This window comes from Perca flavescens, chromosome 11 (assembly GCF_004354835.1).
Source record: "Perca flavescens isolate YP-PL-M2 chromosome 11, PFLA_1.0, whole genome shotgun sequence".
Taxonomy (NCBI): domain Eukaryota; kingdom Metazoa; phylum Chordata; class Actinopteri; order Perciformes; family Percidae; genus Perca; species Perca flavescens.
The window spans coordinates 5,214,720-5,231,819 of record NC_041341.1 but is presented as its reverse complement, the minus strand read 5'-3'; the positions used below and the strand labels follow the sequence as shown (position 1 = coordinate 5,231,819).

At 40.9% G+C, this 17,100-nt stretch overlaps 3 protein-coding genes across 4 annotated transcripts in view; 2 read left to right on the top strand and 1 right to left on the bottom strand.

Moving 5' to 3' along the window:
* LOC114564301 (endophilin-A3) overlaps positions 1–6,525 on the top strand; it is a 28,011-nt gene extending 21,486 nt beyond the window's left edge. Inside the window, exons 8-11 of the mRNA XM_028591560.1 lie at positions 3,932–3,960; positions 4,375–4,502; positions 6,242–6,301; positions 6,484–6,525. Of these exons, the coding sequence (XP_028447361.1) occupies positions 3,932–3,960; positions 4,375–4,502; positions 6,242–6,301; positions 6,484–6,525 (259 nt within the window). The remainder of the gene's footprint in view (positions 1–3,931; positions 3,961–4,374; positions 4,503–6,241; positions 6,302–6,483) is intronic.
* Positions 1–17,100, bottom strand: part of LOC114564684 (galactose-specific lectin nattectin-like) — a 225,297-nt gene that overhangs the window by 71,537 nt on the left and 136,660 nt on the right. The gene's annotated exons all lie outside the window — the stretch shown is intronic.
* On the top strand, positions 8,045–15,867 carry LOC114564683 (ladderlectin-like). 2 transcript variants are annotated; one of them, XM_028592176.1, is made up of 7 exons: positions 8,045–8,164; positions 8,288–8,344; positions 9,352–9,414; positions 10,072–10,161; positions 14,362–14,496; positions 15,454–15,562; positions 15,664–15,867. In XM_028592176.1, exons 3-7 carry the CDS (start codon positions 9,352–9,354, stop codon positions 15,732–15,734), a joined length of 468 nt encoding a protein of 155 aa, XP_028447977.1. In that variant the 5' UTR covers positions 8,045–8,164; positions 8,288–8,344; the 3' UTR covers positions 15,735–15,867. The 2 variants fall into 2 exon arrangements, with proteins under 2 accessions (XP_028447977.1, XP_028447976.1); XM_028592175.1 differs by lacking the exons at positions 8,045–8,164; positions 8,288–8,344 and having other exon boundaries at positions 9,276–9,414.

Genomic DNA, 17,100 nt, shown 5'->3' with positions numbered 1-17,100 from the left:
TTATCCCATCCAAAGAGCACCTCAAGCTAACTGTTTGAGTCCTGAAGCGCCTCCGCTACAGACATTTGATAAATCTGTATACAATTTAGTTGGGAAGTGCAGTTGTATCCGATTCCAGGAATAGGACTAGCTGTGCTAGCTCCATAGCTTCCACTGCGTGGCTCATAATATCGCCTCACCACAGATCCTTCAGGCCACAATTCTGGTTTATACAACTCCATAATCTTGATGCACTCAGCCCACACTTTAAACAAGCTGTATCTGTTTCTCGTGACAACATGCTGACAGTTGACATCCTGGCCAAGTTCCTCAGATAAGTACCCAGATAGTGTCTCAGCTTCAAGATCTGGTGAGAATTTGTGTACAAAACACTTAGCAACTTAGCTTCAACCACCTTAATATCCCCTTGTGCAGCGGTGCTGATGATCGGCTTAACCATCCTCCGCTTCAGGTTTTCTAGCATGTTTAACAAGGCAGACTGACCCTCAGCATTATTTCTCTGTGCTTTCGCCCTGTCTAACAACAAGGTTCCACTTGATCTTGCCACAGCTCAACAGGGCTGTCACAGGCACTAAGTGGCCCTGATGTCGGAGGGGAGGGACCAGCGGTGCTCACATCCTTAGTGAACACCCACCATTCCCCCTGCCCCGCGGTATCATATGGGATTCCCGCAGGCAACTCCAGCGTCCTCGTTACAGCCAGGCCACACCGGCTCCAGCCATCGCTCCATAGCAGCAATTCTGCTGTCTATGGTCGCAGTCACAGAACTCAGGTCCCGTAGATTACAGACTGAAGTTGAGATGCATGTCTCAGAGTGCAGACCTCGCTGTACAATCGCTCTATCTTGCTGAGCAGGTCAGACACATCCAGGTTGTTAAACCTCACAGGCGGTAACTCATCCAAGTAGTGAGAGACAAAGCGGGGATGTTTCCGATATCTCCTTTTTTACGGAGCCGATCCGGGCGGCGAAAGCGGTCGGGCCACACTGAAGACAGTCCGCCCGGGCGGTTGACAGCTGCACCGGGAGCAGGGGGGCCCCTGCTCCACGGAGAGAGGGCGAGCGAGGGTTATTGAGGTAAAAGTCGCATCAAATCCGCCTTGACTGTGGCCGCATTGAAAAAAAAAATCAGATCTGGTCAAGATTTGAGTGTTCACACTACTTCTGAAGAAGTCTGACCTGGTCACTTGACCCCAAAAAATGGATTTGGGCAACTTTTTGCCTGCAGTCTGAACGTAGCCATAGTATCCTTCTGGCTGCCTTTATAGATCACGTCACGGTTGCTTGGTCTTTATCTGGTTTGAGGTTGAGGTAAAAAAAAAAAAATATTAGTTTTTCCTGCCAGCGGCATCACTATTGTATGAATGAAACATGGCGGAGAAACATAATAGTTCTTTACCAGCCAAATGCTGGTGAAATATGCTAGTGGCTGGTAGATTAGCATCACTCACCAACCAAAAACCCAATGGTAATCTATTGAGTGGCGGGTAATATTTGAACATTTACTAGCCATTTGACTGGTAGACAAAAAAAGTTAATTTTCAAGCCTGGTTTTGAGCCCCATCAATGCTTATTTTTACCTCTTTTGGGAGTGGGTTCTTTCATATTTGAGGGAGACAAATTTACATCTTCTAAATATTGGGGGGGGGGGCTGCACCCCCTAAAATCTACACCTATGATCATCTCAGTGGATCAACTCTGTCATACTGCTCACAGCTGGAGACCTGAATAAAGCTTTATCATCATTATTTATTTATCTTTTTTCATGGTTAAGTAAACAGAACACAAAGGCAACTAGAAAAATAATAAGTAAAAAGCTAAATATGTTATCTTTAAAAATCATTACAATTATAAACCACTAAAACAGTGGTTAATGTAAATTAGCAGCATAAAACAGATTCAAGTTCTTTAGTCTTTGAACTGTTTGTGGGGTGGGGTGGGGCCAGTCTCTACAGCTCTCGGAAAGATGTTTTCAGCCCATTTATTTTACATGTTATTAATCTGTACCCACTCTCGGAGGGGAGGGGTGACAACAGGCAGTGTCCAGTGTGGGATGGGTCCTTTATAATACAGCTGGCTTTCTTTTTAAGTCAGCCTGTGTAGATGTCCTGCAGAGAGGGGATGTTCCGTACACCCTGACCGGCGGAAATCTATCATCACCTCCTCCCTGTATGCTGTTTTTTTAGTTGTCTGTTATTAGTACAACTGTGGTGGTGTCGTCCACAAATTTGATAATGGTATTGGACACAGGGGCGAGCCATATTTTAAGAAGTGAGGGGGACAGATTGTTCAGGAGGAGGATTTTTTATTTATTTTTTATTTATTTTTATGGGCATTTTTAGGACAGTTTAGACATGAACGGTGAGAGAGAGGGGGAATGACATGCAGCAAAGGGTCCATGTCGGAGTTGAACCTGGGGCTGCTGCATTGAGGACAGAGCCTCTGCATATGGGCGCGCTCTACCAGATGAGCAACACAGGCGCCCAGGAGGAGGATTTTTAATGAAAGTTCCTCATCCATTTGTCTCTCCAAATGATGGATTCCAACTAGCCTACATTTCATTTATGACGGATGAAAACACATACATTTTCAATAAACCGTTCCATACTGTTTTACTGGGTTATCTGGCCCAATGGGAGACATGTTAACATTTACTAGTGTAGGGGGGTCCAGGGGCATGCCTCCCCAGAGAAAGTTTTGTCCGTAATAGTCCAAATTTGGTAGCCTGGAAATCCAGGCCCAAATCTGAAAGATTAAGGGTCTGGCATTAAGTAATGAAAATGGCCCAAATCGAGGGGCGGCACCAATCACTATGACCAATCACAACAATACACAGGGTGATGTATCCAGAGTCCCATACGCTTAGCTACCAGCGGAGCTAACTGGTAGATTAAACTGTCGTCATCTGTTTAGCTCGCCTCTGGCCCGCCTATATCAGATACACCGATGTGATTGGTGCAGCTCGCTACAAGGGCATAGTTAATAAGCATCATTACTCGATGCCAGAGTGACTCGCTGAGCAAATTCAAATTGTGCTCTCGCGAGAACTCTGGATTTCCAGGGTACAAATTTGGTGGCCTCAGGTACATTCTAATGCCACTGTTTCATCATATGCACTGATCTTTATTATTGTATATTTAAATGTGTTTCCTTTCTATATATATATTCTATATGAGTCTATCAATCAACTGACGCAACCTGAGAAACATACACACACGCGTACTTATGGTGCCTTCGAATCAAGTCAGACGTGTTTCAAGTGTAGGGACGGAGGACACTGACATGTTAAGTGCGGGGGACGTGTCCACCGCGTACCCCGTGTCTGCTACGCCCTTGATTGGAGGTGGGAATTCAGGAGCAGTGGTGTGTGAAAAGGGTGTAGAGGAGGGGGCTGAGGATGCATCCCTGCAGCGTTCCCATGTTCAGGATCAGAGTTGAGGATGTGGGGCTTCCTATCCTGACGTGTTGTGGCCTGTTGCTCAGTGTTGAACGAGGGTAGTTGAAAATCCAAAAACAGCTAAAATCATACTCCTGCTTTTTGAAATGTATTTGTATTAATCCAAAAAACAGCCAAAACTATACTTCTGCTTATGAGATGTACTAGCTCAAAAACAGTTGAGACTGTGTTTCTGCTTGTGACATGAGTTTAACCCAAAAACAGCTAAAATATATTTCTGCTCGTGAAACTATAATACTGCTTTTGATTGTGGTTTGTGAGGGTTAATGTGCCTTTAAACTATATGATTGCTTAGAAATATAATCATGGTAAGTTTTTGTGTTACTGATATTACTATAAACATGCATAGAGACATTTTAGTGTGAATTACTGTGTGAAGCTGCCTGTCTGACCCCGCAGTCGTGTAGAGGAAGTGTCTGCAAGAGGCTTCAGACGCATAAGTTGCTTTGTGTAACTGTCCGTCTGAACCTGCACAGCTGGAAAGAGGAAGTGCTGTTGGGGCCCTGTATACATGCACTTGGGGGCTAGGCTCTGGGTTCACATAGGGGAGAAAAAGGTTACTGCATTGACCTAGTGATGAACTGAGCCGGGGGGTTGAACCCCAAGAAATGTGCATATAAAAATGGGTGCTAAAAACAAAGGCTTTTGGGCAGATTTTCTGCTCTCTTGACCTAAACCCTTGCTGTAGGGACATCCCGTGTCTTGGAGCCTTTTTGAGTGATTCCATTTATTTATTGATTTTTTTTATTATTTGTTTTTCTTGTTAACTTTTTGCTTTTTAAAAAAATAAAACCACCTGTGTTTGTCTTCAAGGTGACCCAAAAAACCTTGTGAGTCTTTTTTTTGCCGTTTTATAAGACTTTTTTCCTTTTTCTCCTTTATCCTCCACTTTACCCGTGTGAGCGGGGGCACCCTAAAGGGGAAGTGGGGGCCTCCTCTTTAACCGTGCGGTTTGCAGCAACCCCGGGGACCGATCTGAAAAGCAGACCTTTGATCCTCCAGCTGAGCGGAAACCTCTGTGACCACGGCAGAGGCAGCTGTCCGAGTGTGAGTAATCAATTGTAATAGTTTGGTTATAAAGATCTTCTGTGTGCTGTGTATTTCACATACGGGGGACATCTAGGTTGTCAATCAAAAGCCTCTTCTCTCGTTATCGGGTTTCCACCGTAGCGAGAACCCGTGAATGCGGGGGTGTGTGTGTCTCTTTAAAAATAATCTAATAACCATAGGGAAGTATCTAAACTAATTCCTTTAAACCTGTTTATAATTTATAATATTATAACTTATAATATCCGAGCCAATAATGTTTCAATACCTACAGTATTAACTATAGGGACGTATCACAAATAACTCCTTTAATATAGGCTTAACCATCCGCCCCGCTGACAGTATCTGTAACGGCTGTACGGCTCAAGAGGGCTTAGAGGGCGAGGGGTATCGGGGGGGAGAAAGGGAGTTGGCTTTAAAAGAAAAAGTGATATTATGCCTCGATAACTGTCACATCGCTCCACATCAGAAAATAAGATATCCAAGCATAGTGAACTGCTCAAGCCCAAGTCGCTCTGTTTATGGATCAGTATGGATGGGAGTATTTACTTATCTTTTAAAACACTTGACAATGATGGGGTAAGAGCAACTGGTCTAAAAACAAACACATCATGAAAGACACCAAGGGATCTTTAGTTATTTGAAAGAAAATATAATTTTTTGGGGGGGGCTTTTAGCTTCATTTTTAAAGTAGATAGACATGAAAGGGGGAGAGAGCTGGGGGCTGACATGCAGCAAAGGGCAGCAGGTCGGATTCGAAGCCGCTCAGCCAACATGGGGCGAACGCTCTTACTGGGTGAGCTAGAGGTCTCCCCGCACTTTGTTGTATTTTAGCAGAAAACTGAAAGCAGCAGAACTGATAAATTAATTGATTAATATCTGATTATTTATTGCAAGTTATATCATTATTGTGATATTCAACAACTTTATAGCATATTCAATTTGTGTTTCCTTGCTGTTATTTTGTGTCTTTCTGCTAATGTTGGGCTCTTTTGCATCTTTATGTTACTTTTGTGTCTTTATTTTCGTTTTTGTGGTCATTCTCAGGGGTTTTCAACTAATTCCAATGTATTTTGGTTAGGATACCCTATCCTCGGAAATATTTGAGGCTCCTCATACCCCTTTGGCCTCCTTTTTCAACGTGCAGAGTAAAATCACTTAGTTAGGGTTATGGATGGGGAGATGGGGTTAAAAAATGTATGTTTCAGTGACAAATGGGACAAGAACAGGACACGAAACCCAGCCTCCTGGGTCCTGTGTTGATTGAGCCATCCACCCAAAAATCCTCAACGTGCTTCTTTTATCATTGCCTATGTGTGTGTAGAATCGATCTTCCTTCACCACAGTTGGCAAACTACTCGAACCAGTCATGTGTTCAGCAGGGAGACATATACGAGTTTTGTCTGGCCAACACGGATATGATATTGGATATGATATCCGTGTTTGCGTGTTTAAACATGCCAACACAGATATTATATCTGTGTTTGAACATCAAAGCTGCCAAACAAAACTCACATTGAGGACAAGTTGGTATTGTTACAAGTACAGACTGTAAGTGTGTCCTGGCAAAGTTTTTATGTCTTTGTTTCCTTGTTTTTAGCTCTATGTCTAATTCTGTGCATGCACGGAATTAGACATAGAGCTAAAACAAGTAGCACAGGTTTGTACTTGTGGTCAAAAGAAGTCTTTTTCAGATTCAATCAGCTCAAATGTCCCACTGGTTTGTGTTGTATCTGCAGGTGGCTGATGCAGGAAGGAGGGTCCGGTCAACCAAGAGGTCTGCACCAAGAGGGATGCAGGTAAGGATCTTGACGCATGGTCTGCAGGGTTTTCCTCTGTATGAACATAGTGCTCTTGGTCCGGCTTCGAGGACTGGCCGATATGTTGTACTCTATTGTAGGCGTATGTGTAGAATCGTTTAGACTAATTATAAATATAATTACATGCTCTCTGCGTAGAACTTCATGGTCTCCAACTGCAGGTGGAGCTCGTCCTGGATGAGATCTGCCGTCTCTACTGTTAAGACAGCGGCACACAGCTCAAGCTTTGGGATTGTAGGGTCAGACTAGTTTTGCCTTGCCCTGGGCGAATCCTACCTCGACCTGCCCATCTCCTTTAATTGCTTTCAGGTACGCCACAACACTAATTGCTTTGGTTGATGCATCCGAGAACACACACAACTCTGGGTCCAATAAAAGTGATTTATTTTACTACTATATACTACAAGTGTCTGACAACATTATCGATCTCAGGACGTGACTTTTTGTCCGAAGACAGTGTGGATAGTGGAACATGAGACGAGAAAAAGGCGTTCAGGTAGTCTGTTGTTACAGAACATATTATTTGGGGGGGCACAGCACCCAATATCCCGAGCCTCGCAGCCCTCCAACCGCTGCTACACCATCCTCAGCCTCTCTCGCTCTCTCTTCATCCATAACGTTGTTCTCTGGCTCGAATACAGGTCTTCATCGAGCTATAACGACCTCATCCACATTATCAAAATAATTTAAATATTGAGCCCTAGCACTGACAAACTTTTAGATCTGGGGTCCGGGCACCCTGGGGGTGCTATAGCACTATAGCACCCCCAGGTAGCAGCGGACTATAGCATTAGTTATAGATGCAGTGCATATAACATGGTTGTGCTCTGTAAGTGAAAAATAGGTTACTTATTAATTTCAGCAATATTTTCCTGATAACCATATTGCAATAGCCTGTTTAGATTAACTATAAACCAAACAACTAATCAAAGTGGATACTGTATTATAATAGATAATGGAGTCATAATAACAAATGACATGCTTTGAATACCTTATATATAGCTATGCAGTGTTCTGAGCAGCCTGGGTGGGACACAGCAGGTGATACAACTCCTAACCCCCAGAGACTTGAGACTTGACTTGGATTCTATTTCAAAGACTCTCCCCTTTTTGTAATGCTGTTTGGGAGAGGTGAATTTAATTTATTTGTGGCTCATTCATTATCTGAATTCATCTAATTATTTCTTGTATTATTTATATTTTCGTCCCCTACAATGTTATAATGTCTGTCCTAACTTTTCTAAGTATCGATTATAACAGCCTAATGTCACTGTATTGTTGTTTTACAAGTTTTAAGAATTAGTGTAGCCAGCTTAAATTTGTGACAGACAAAGTTAACTTCCATTTTGCATATGTGTTAATGTGTGTATTGTTGAAGCTGGAGCAGGCTGTTCTGATTAACAATGAGGTCCTATTTATTCACGTTTGTCACCAGAGGAAATAAATATATATCCTCATAAAGAGATCCTGCATCACGGAGTGGTTAACAAAATAAACACAATGCAGGAGTCCACCGGTTAAACACACATTGTTCATTACATCCAGACAATGTCATACACCACTGATCCTGACATTTACACCCTGTTAAATATTGGTTAACTATCAAGTCTCTACCTGCATCATTGCATGAACTGTCAATCATGATTAAGACCACTCCCCTTTCCAAGGTATATAAGTGACTCTCTTTTCCCTCCAAAACCAAACCACACCAGGCAGAACAAAGATTATTGATGTGAGTATAATGGACATTTCCACCTGTATTGTTACTGTATCATTATCATTGAATGATTTGCCTGAAAGGTTGATGTATTTTTTTATGCTAGATTACAGAGTTTATTCCTGGTAAGTAAAAATAAAACTAAGTGCAGATTGTGGCTGCATTAATGATGTAAATCATTAATTTACAAATTATGTATTTTTTATTAAGTGTTTAATAGTATTCAGATATGTGACATTTTCTTTCAGTGAAAGTCATCAGCTTGTTCTTCTCCTCTGTGTCAGCCAACCACCACTTCAGCAAAGGTATTTATATTTTACCTTTAGCTTTATTTTCTATTTTTACTTTCAATAATAACTAATCTTGTCTTTATGGGGAGGACATTTTGAATGAGGGAATGAGTTCCTACCCCAAGTGCAGGAGTCCAAATTTTTTCGGGATCTTTATCGCGAGTGAGAGGACAACGGAGCGGTAGATAGGCCAGAGAATCGGCGCAGCGGGGCGGTATTACATTCACTTTAATGCATTGTTGTGACAAAAAGAGAGCTGAGCCAGTAGGAAAAGCTCTCAATCTACCGGCCAATTTCTTTCTTACCCTCACCTATGGTCATGAAGGCTGGGTCATGACTGAAAGAACAAGATCAAATATTAAACCATATCTATATTATATAATACACTTATAACTCAGTATATATAACCCGGTCTCATGGCAGTTCGTGGTATGGTCACATTATTGAATCTATTGAGTCGTTGACAGGACACGTGAATGTCGTTTTTTTCGATTAACAATTTTAAAGCATATTTGTATATGTATTTAAATGGGAAGCATATTTCATGATCACAGAACGATGACCGTAGCGAGTAGTATTGATAAGGCAAAAGTCCGCGCAGAGAGGTTGGTCGGGGGGTGGATGGGTCAAACAACACAGGACTTTCACCCAGGATACCGGGGATCGTGTACCGTGCGCTGCAGTTCCTTTCCTCGTTATTCTCTTCTTAACCACAACCGTTCCGTTGTTCTGGCGTTTCATTTCCTCGTTGTGTGCCCCAGAGCAGGTTCCAAAATCGTGACCTGTACACGTTCAAAATTTGTGGCGTATACATGAAATAAACGTCAAAATTGTGAACTGTACACAAATTAATGAATCATAATAGCGTGACTATTTCACGACCTGGTGTGAGGCTGGGTTGTATAACTAGCTGGATACTTTAATTTGATAAATGGCTCATTAATAATAAATTGCAGTCATTAATTGTCTGACATTCTTTCCTTGTCTGATGTATGTTGACTTTGTTTAACTTCTTTCCACAGATGACATCAGTCTTTCCATTAGCTTTGTTGCTCTGTTTGTCCAGCGGACTGTTGACTACATATGTAAGTACAATCTTAAGAAATACATTTGGTGTGTAGCTACAGTAAAAATACCTTTTCTGCTATTATAAACACTTTTTAATGAACAGTTTACAATCTTCACTTCTGAGTAAATGTCGGCCCTGTTCAGCAGATGTTATTGCACATATAGATAAAAATGCTTGTACAATGCAGCTAATTACTCGTGGTTTTGTTAACTTCCTGGTTGTGCTGTTTGAAGCACGTTAAAGTCAACTGCAAATTGTTAATTCTGCTACTGATTTTTGTTAATAATAGTTGCACTCATAAATGTGCATTGAAAATTATGAGCTGATAAAACCTGTGCAACAGGGACCATATTTGTATAACATCTAAAGCTAAATGTAGCTTTTAACTGTCTGAGTTAGATGGTGATTAACACGAAATAGTCTCCCCAACTGTAAATGTCATTGGCTGTTAAAGTCTTGTGTAACTAATAAATTGACATTTTTGTGATCACAGTGTTATGAAGAAAATAAAACCTCCCGCCCAGGTCAGAACAGTATCTCTGACTCGTTGGGTTGCTCTGATTGTAGTCTTGCATTGCCAGCTCTATCTCCACAGCACAGAGGAGGAACAATCAGTAAATGAACAGTTGTTGATATAGACTAGTGATTGTTTTTGGCGTGTTTGTTCATACAGGGTGCAGCTTCCTGCCCTACTGATTGGACTCAGTTTGGCTCTCGCTGTTTTGCTTTCTACATCCAGAGAAAGACCTGGATCGATGCAGAGGTACAGCAGTTCCATCTATCATAACACATGTATGCTGAGTAATACTTTACTGCATTAAAACTACTAATACCACATAATTAGAAAAAAGATCGGGGGTGCTAGTGAGCAGTGCATGGAGTAGACGTGCTTCCAGAGGCTGCTCCATGCCAATCTTCATGTTTATTATTTTTATTGTCTCACATATATTTGACATGCTTCGGGTAATTCCCTGACACAGTGGAGTCAATATTCCTAATATTAAGAAGCCTAATGTTAAAAACACAGAGTCGTTCCGACCAACCTTAGCTAACACTGCATGAAAAGTGGGATTTCCGTTCCCATAAATGCCTGTAAACGCCCAGAAATCCCCCTAATTTTCTGCAGTTATCGACAATTTACAGGCTGCGAACGTCACGTTCGTCTGTGCCACATATTGTCGGAAACAAACCATGAGGTATGTGGAGAGCCCCCGCAGAGGTGTTAATGGATCTAATTAGAATATGAATAGGAGCCTGGCCAGAGAAGGTCTGGCCTGGCTGGCTGAAAAAAATCTCTTGGTTGGTTGGTTGACAGGTCTGTCACGGGTTAGGCTATTGGTCAACCTGGGCCATTATTATTATAATAAAATTATATATATATTTATTTATATATATTTATTTATTTATATATTTATTTATGTATTATATATATTTATTTCATATATGCTATGTTGTATATTCATGTCATGATTATCATAGTTAAAATGATTTGCCAGGTACGTGCTGTTTATTCAAAGATAGAGCTTTATTGACATAAAACACAAACCCCTACCCCCTCCCCCAACCATCTTGTCAGTGATTGGCTGGAACATGGTTTGTTGTATTTTGGTGCACAGCCTGTGCCCCTAGTGTTTGTTTGACGTTTACGAGACTGTGTTGTCTCCAGAGACCAGGCTTTTTCACGGTGTGTTTAGGGGGCAGGCAGCTAGCGGATCAAGGAGAGGTGCCTACGTTTTGAGACAAGAATGAAATCGCTCTGAAACCATGCAGGACCTCATAGTGCACCTTTAAGACTAGAAACATGGTTGATTTTTGGCAACTGTAGCATCCAGCTGACAGAGATTTTTCTTCTCTATTCTCATGTCCACAAATCATACCCTAGAATTGATTATTTTCTGATTTCTTCTGAATTGATACCCAACATTACAAATTCCACCAATCATAATCTTCTGATTTCTGACCATTTTACAATCTGACTATAATAAGATCTTAAAATTAAAATATGAATGTAATACTATCCTTAATAAATGTGTAAGCAGCCAATTACTAAAGCCCAAACAGAAACACTTTGAACTGGGTGATAAACTAGAAAAATGACTAGCAAGTCAACATAGAGGAGAACAAGCTAGTCAAGCTATCCATAGGATTAAATCTAAATCAGGTGCATTGGTGACTGACCTGAAGCAGATAAATGCTAGCTTTGGAGACTTTTATAAGGAGTTATATTTAAATAAAGTAAAGCCCACTTAAACTGATTTTGGCAGTTTTTTCACTAACTTAAATATTCCACAACTAAGTGCCATATCTAAAGATGACATTGATGCCCCAATCTCTAAATCTGACCTTTTGGAAGCTATTTGAGCATTCCCCCTGGGAAAGCAGCAGGCCCAGATGGCTTTGGCTGCGAATTTTACAAGGTGTTTCATAAAAAGATCATGTTAAGAATGGTGAATGATTCAATGAAAAACAAAAGGCTCTCCAGCTCACTCTATGTGGCGAATATTTGTTTGCTTAAAAAAAAAAAAGGGAAAAGTAGAGACTGACCCTGCAAGTTACAGACCAATCGCTCTTCTGAATTTTGACCAAAAGGTGATAACCAAAGTTCTGGCTACAAAACAAGCAAAGAAGATCTCAACAATTGTACATCCTGACCAGAATGGTTTTATACCGGGTAGATTCTCATTTGGCAATGTTCGTCTGCTTTTGAATACATTATGTTCTGTCCAAGAGAAGGACACACAGGATGCCATCTTATCTCTTGATGCCCAGAAGTCATTCAATCAGATCAAATGGCCTTACATGCTAGAGATGTTAACATTTTTTGGGTTTGGAGTGACCTTTATAGAATGGGTTAAAATTAATTATTCAAATCCTGTATCTTCTATGTTGACTAACACAGACAAATCCCAGCCTTTTGAACTGCCGCACGGTGTGAGACAGGGCGATCCCCTACCCCCCGGCTGTTTGATATTGCTTTGGAACCTCTTGGAATCAGGGGTCACTCAGGTATCCATGATGTAAAATTTGGTGAGGTTGAAAGCCTTGTGAATTTGTATGCGGATGATTTATTAATTTGTTTATATGACCCAGTAATGTCCGTTCCTAACCTCCTGAACAGAACTGACTTTCTGGAGCACAGCTTTTCCATAAATTAGTTGGTCATTACTTCATTCTCAGAAACTCACTGAGGAATTTGAATCAAATTAGAAAATCCCTTTGATTGGTGAAAATCTCAGTATACACTGATATACAATTACTTGTTTAAGCTGGCACTGATGGATAGAGTGTTTTTGGGCTGGAAGGAAAGAGGGCTGTGTTGTATTGGTGATTTTTACATATATAATAGATTTGCTTCATTTCTTCTTCAGCTCCAAACCAAGTATCACCTTCTCCAACAACACTTTAATGGCTACCTGTCCCAGAATTCACATCCAAACCAAAGAGTCACACTTTTTGAGATTGACTCCTCTCTCAGCCTGATTCAAAGCATTTGATCTCCTGTTTGGTCACTGCTTTTATGACAACTGTAGCAGCAGGTCATCCCAGGGAGGCCTGGGCCACAGAATTGGATGCTACGCTTCCAGATGAACTGTGGGAGAAAGGTTTGTCTGCTATACAGGGCTGTTGAATTAGCTCTTGATACAGATTGATTCAATGTAAAGTCTTACACAGACTACATTACTCCAAAACCAAACGTAACAAGATTTTTGAATCAGTTTCCCCCCTGTGTGACAGATGTGGTATTTCAGAGGGATCACTGTCACAATTATACTGGCTCTGTCCAGTATTAAGTAATTTCTGGAGTGAAATATTTAACTGTCTTCCAAAACAATGTCAGATAAATATCCAGCCGGATTGTAATCTGGCTATTTTTGGTTGCTATGACAGTACAGGTGCCCTTCCTCCCCATCAGAAGCAAATTATTAGAACAGGCTTGGTTGCAGCTAAAAAAATAATATTACTTCTTTGGAAGTCTCTACTGTCCCCATGTTTTAGAAGGTGGCTCAATGAAATGCGTTCCATGGCTAGGATGGAACTGATTCGTTTTAGCAGGAGGAATTCACAGGGTCGCTTCTTCAAGGTCTGGAAACCTTTTTTCGTTTTGCTTGATGAGACCTAGACGGCTGATTTGTATGTTTGCTGCTGTGCTAAATCCTTGATCTCAGCAGGTTCTTATCTTGTACTCCGTTGTCCTGGCGGCTCTTCACCTGTGTTTTGTTTTTTTGGTTGTATTGTTTTTCTCTTTCTCTCTCTCTGTCTGTTTTTGTTCTTTTTTTTTTTTGTTGCTGTTTGGTCCTGTTGGTTGTGTGACTGTGAAAATAAAAAAAAAGATCAACCACTCCCGAGAACACCCATTGATACTGATGATACTTACATACTTAAGTATCATTTTCAATGCAGGACTATTAATGTAACAGAGTATTTTTACAGTGTGTTATTAGTACTTTTATTGCAGCAAAGGATGTTTTTTCGCCTTGCAGTTTTCCTTGGAATATCATGGTTGCAGCTGTTGCTGTGTAACTATTACAACTATTTCTAGTCATAGTTCCATTATCTTTATTGTGACTATAATTGCCACTGTTTATCACACCCCCAACCACCTACCAAGAGCCTGGGTCTGCCCCAGGTTTCTCCCTAAAAGGAAATTGTCCTCACCACTTGAGGTTTCTGCCAAAAGGGGAGTTTTTCCTCGCCACTGTTGCACTAAATTCTTCCTCTTGGGGGAATTACTGGAATTGCTGGGTGTTCGTGAAATTAGAGTGTGGTCTGGACCTACTCTATCTGTAAACTGTCTTGAGATAACTCTGATTCTATAAATACATTGTCATTACATTGAATACTTCTTCCACACCACTTGTTAAAAGTATTACAATGTTCCCTGTGACTGTAAAACTGCCCTGTTAATAATGTGATTAGGTTTTTTTTTCTAAACGTTGTAAACTGATGGTATTGTCTCCATTAGACCTTCTGCATCTCTGCTGGTGGGAATCTGGCTTCCATCCACTCAGATGCGGAACATGGATTCCTCAAAGCCTTCATTTTCCAAGTGACCGGTGCACACACAACTTCCTGGATCGGAGGCTTTGACGCAGTGAAGGTGAGACTTTTATCATAACACAGGAAGTGATGTCGCTCGTCTCTCAGCCTGTTCTTATGAAGCATTCGTACGTATAGCTGTGAAAAGTAAAGCTCTGTAATCTGTATGTATTCCACATATTTATTGCTGTCAGCAGCACATTGACTGCTGCTGTATGAGAGCATGAAGATCCTGAGTTAAGAAGAAAACACAAGACTTTCACCCAGGAAGCGGGTGTTGTGCGTACGTTTTCATACGATATCATACAGACCAACATATTCTCCCTCCCATCGCATAAAATACGGACACTTGGTCAGGTGCCTTTGGTGTTGTTAAAAGTCTCCTTTAGCGTCACATGTAAACGTGCATATCTAAACTTGCATATCTAAACTTGCATATCTAAACGTGTTTGGTCGGGACAACTGGCGTCACTTTTGATGCAGTTAGGTTAAGGAAAAGGTTGTGGGTGGGCTTACGTTTCCATGACACGCGGGACAACAACGGGACGGCGGGATAAGTACGGGATGGTTGGGTTTAGGAAAAGAAGAAAGCGACGGTTGGGTTTAGGAAACTTGACACGCAGTACACAATCCCCATTCTGCTTGGTGAAAGTCCTGTGTAGTTTGGCCCATCCACCCCCCAACCAACCTCCCTATGCAGATTTCGGGCTTTCATACTACTCGCTACCATAGTCCCTCTTAGCGCTACGTCATCTTCAAACGCTGTGTAGCTGCAGCTCTCCCTGGTGTGTTCTACACACACGCTGAAGTCATTTCTGACGCTGACAGCCACTGCCCAAACGTCCGTATTTTACGAGTTCGGAGTGAGAACAGGTTGTGCAGACACATATATGAGAATGCCTTGTGTCTCTCGAATTGTTGTAGAAAATAAGGAGGATCCTATTGGGGCCAGAATGAGTATTACAACAACAAGAACTCTTGATTTCACTTTGACTTTAAAATAATCTTTCTCCTCCAGGAGGGTACGTGGATGTGGACTGATGGATCCAAATTCAACTACAAAAGCTGGGGTCCGGGGGAGCCTAATGGCATTGGACATGAGAACTGTCTTACGATGAACTGGAGAGGTAAAAAAAACATTTAAAACATCTTGTTGTATGCTGCATTCTTAAATATAAAAGGTATACATTAAATGTAATCGTGTACATTGGTTGTAAACTCTCTACAGAAAACTGGAACGACTGGCCTTGTAGTACCAACCAGGCTTCTTACGTCTGCTCCAAGAACCTGTATGTGTAACTCTACCACACCATCATGATGCCTCTCCAGCTCATCTATAATCTCTATCATTGATTCACTTTCAGTTTGTTCAGCAGACAGAAACAGCTCTCTGCTGACAGATGACTCACTTTCACTTGTTTATTATCTGAAGAGTTAGAGAACAGTTCACATTTGGGTTTAAAATTAGACAGAAACTGGCTCACTGAGCTGGACAAAAAAATCAGTAAACATTTGAATACTCACATATCTTTTCCATTTTAGTTTACTGAATATTTTTTGTTATAAACAGCGCCCACACATCTGATAAAATATTAACACACTAATTAGATTTTTCTATGAGAGTTATTGTTCAGATCAATACAACTCTCATGTGTGTATGCTAAATATGAAGTTCCCTCAAGCAGATGTTAGCTTAACATAAAGACTGGAAACGGCCAGACACAGCTAGCTTAGCTTAGCATAAAGACTGGAAACAGCTATTTTAGCTTAGCATAAAGACTGGAAACAGGGGGAAACAGCTAGCTTAGCTTAGCATAATGACTGGAAACAGCTAGCTTGACTCCATCCAAAGGTAAACCTATCAGACATGAGTGGTGATGATCTTTTTATCCAAAATGTCCAGATAGAAAATAAAAAGTGTATATTTTGTCAGATCTTTTTGTGATACAAGAGGAGATAATAATAACACTTCATAATAACAATTAACTAAACCACTGGTTTAATGAACTGGTTCCTTTTTATTCTTAAAACTTATGTGTTGTGTTCTTTATTCATCTGATTTCCTTTACTATAATAATAATATAATCAACTAAGCATTCAAAAATAAAAGACATATTGTCACAAAAACAGTGTCTGGTCCTGTTGTTGTTTTCTAAAAGGGACAAATCATTAATATTTACCCTCACATACATATCCCTGCTTCTGCTCAATTTAACCAGATGCATCCAGGGAGCAACTTGGGGTTCAGTGTCTTGCTCAGGGACACTTTGACATGTGGTCAAATCACCTGGGATTGATGCACCAACCTTGTGGTTGTGGGGCAACCATTTTATCTCCGGGCCATACATATCATAGCAAATCTCAGACAGTTTGAGAGGTGATTTACCTGTCAAAAGGGTGAAAACCAATCCAACTCATCAGAATAACAGCATCTGACTTTACTGAACAGCTGTGGCTGAAAATGGCAAAAGAAGACGTGCACATGAACAACATGCAAAGGAACTCAATTAATATTATTCAACATATGGCCGAGCATTTTACAGAAAATATTCCCATCTAACTGTCAGTGTAATCATAAATATCTTTTAGCTGCAATTTAACCAGACATTTTATTTTTCCCAGTAACTGTAACAGATTACATTTACTTTTATTAACTCTGTTACAT

Bases quoted from the DNA above. Each gene is read 5' to 3' on its own strand.
- LOC114564683 (XM_028592175.1), top strand. From the start codon at position 9,322: ATGTTGACTTTGTTTAACTTCTTTCCACAGATGACATCAGTCTTTCCA. The intron at 10,162-14,361 runs GTACAGCAGTTC...TGTCTCCATTAG, and splicing joins AGACCTGGATCGATGCAGAG to ACCTTCTGCATCTCTGCTGG. The intron at 14,497-15,453 runs GTGAGACTTTTA...TTTCTCCTCCAG, and splicing joins GAGGCTTTGACGCAGTGAAG to GAGGGTACGTGGATGTGGAC.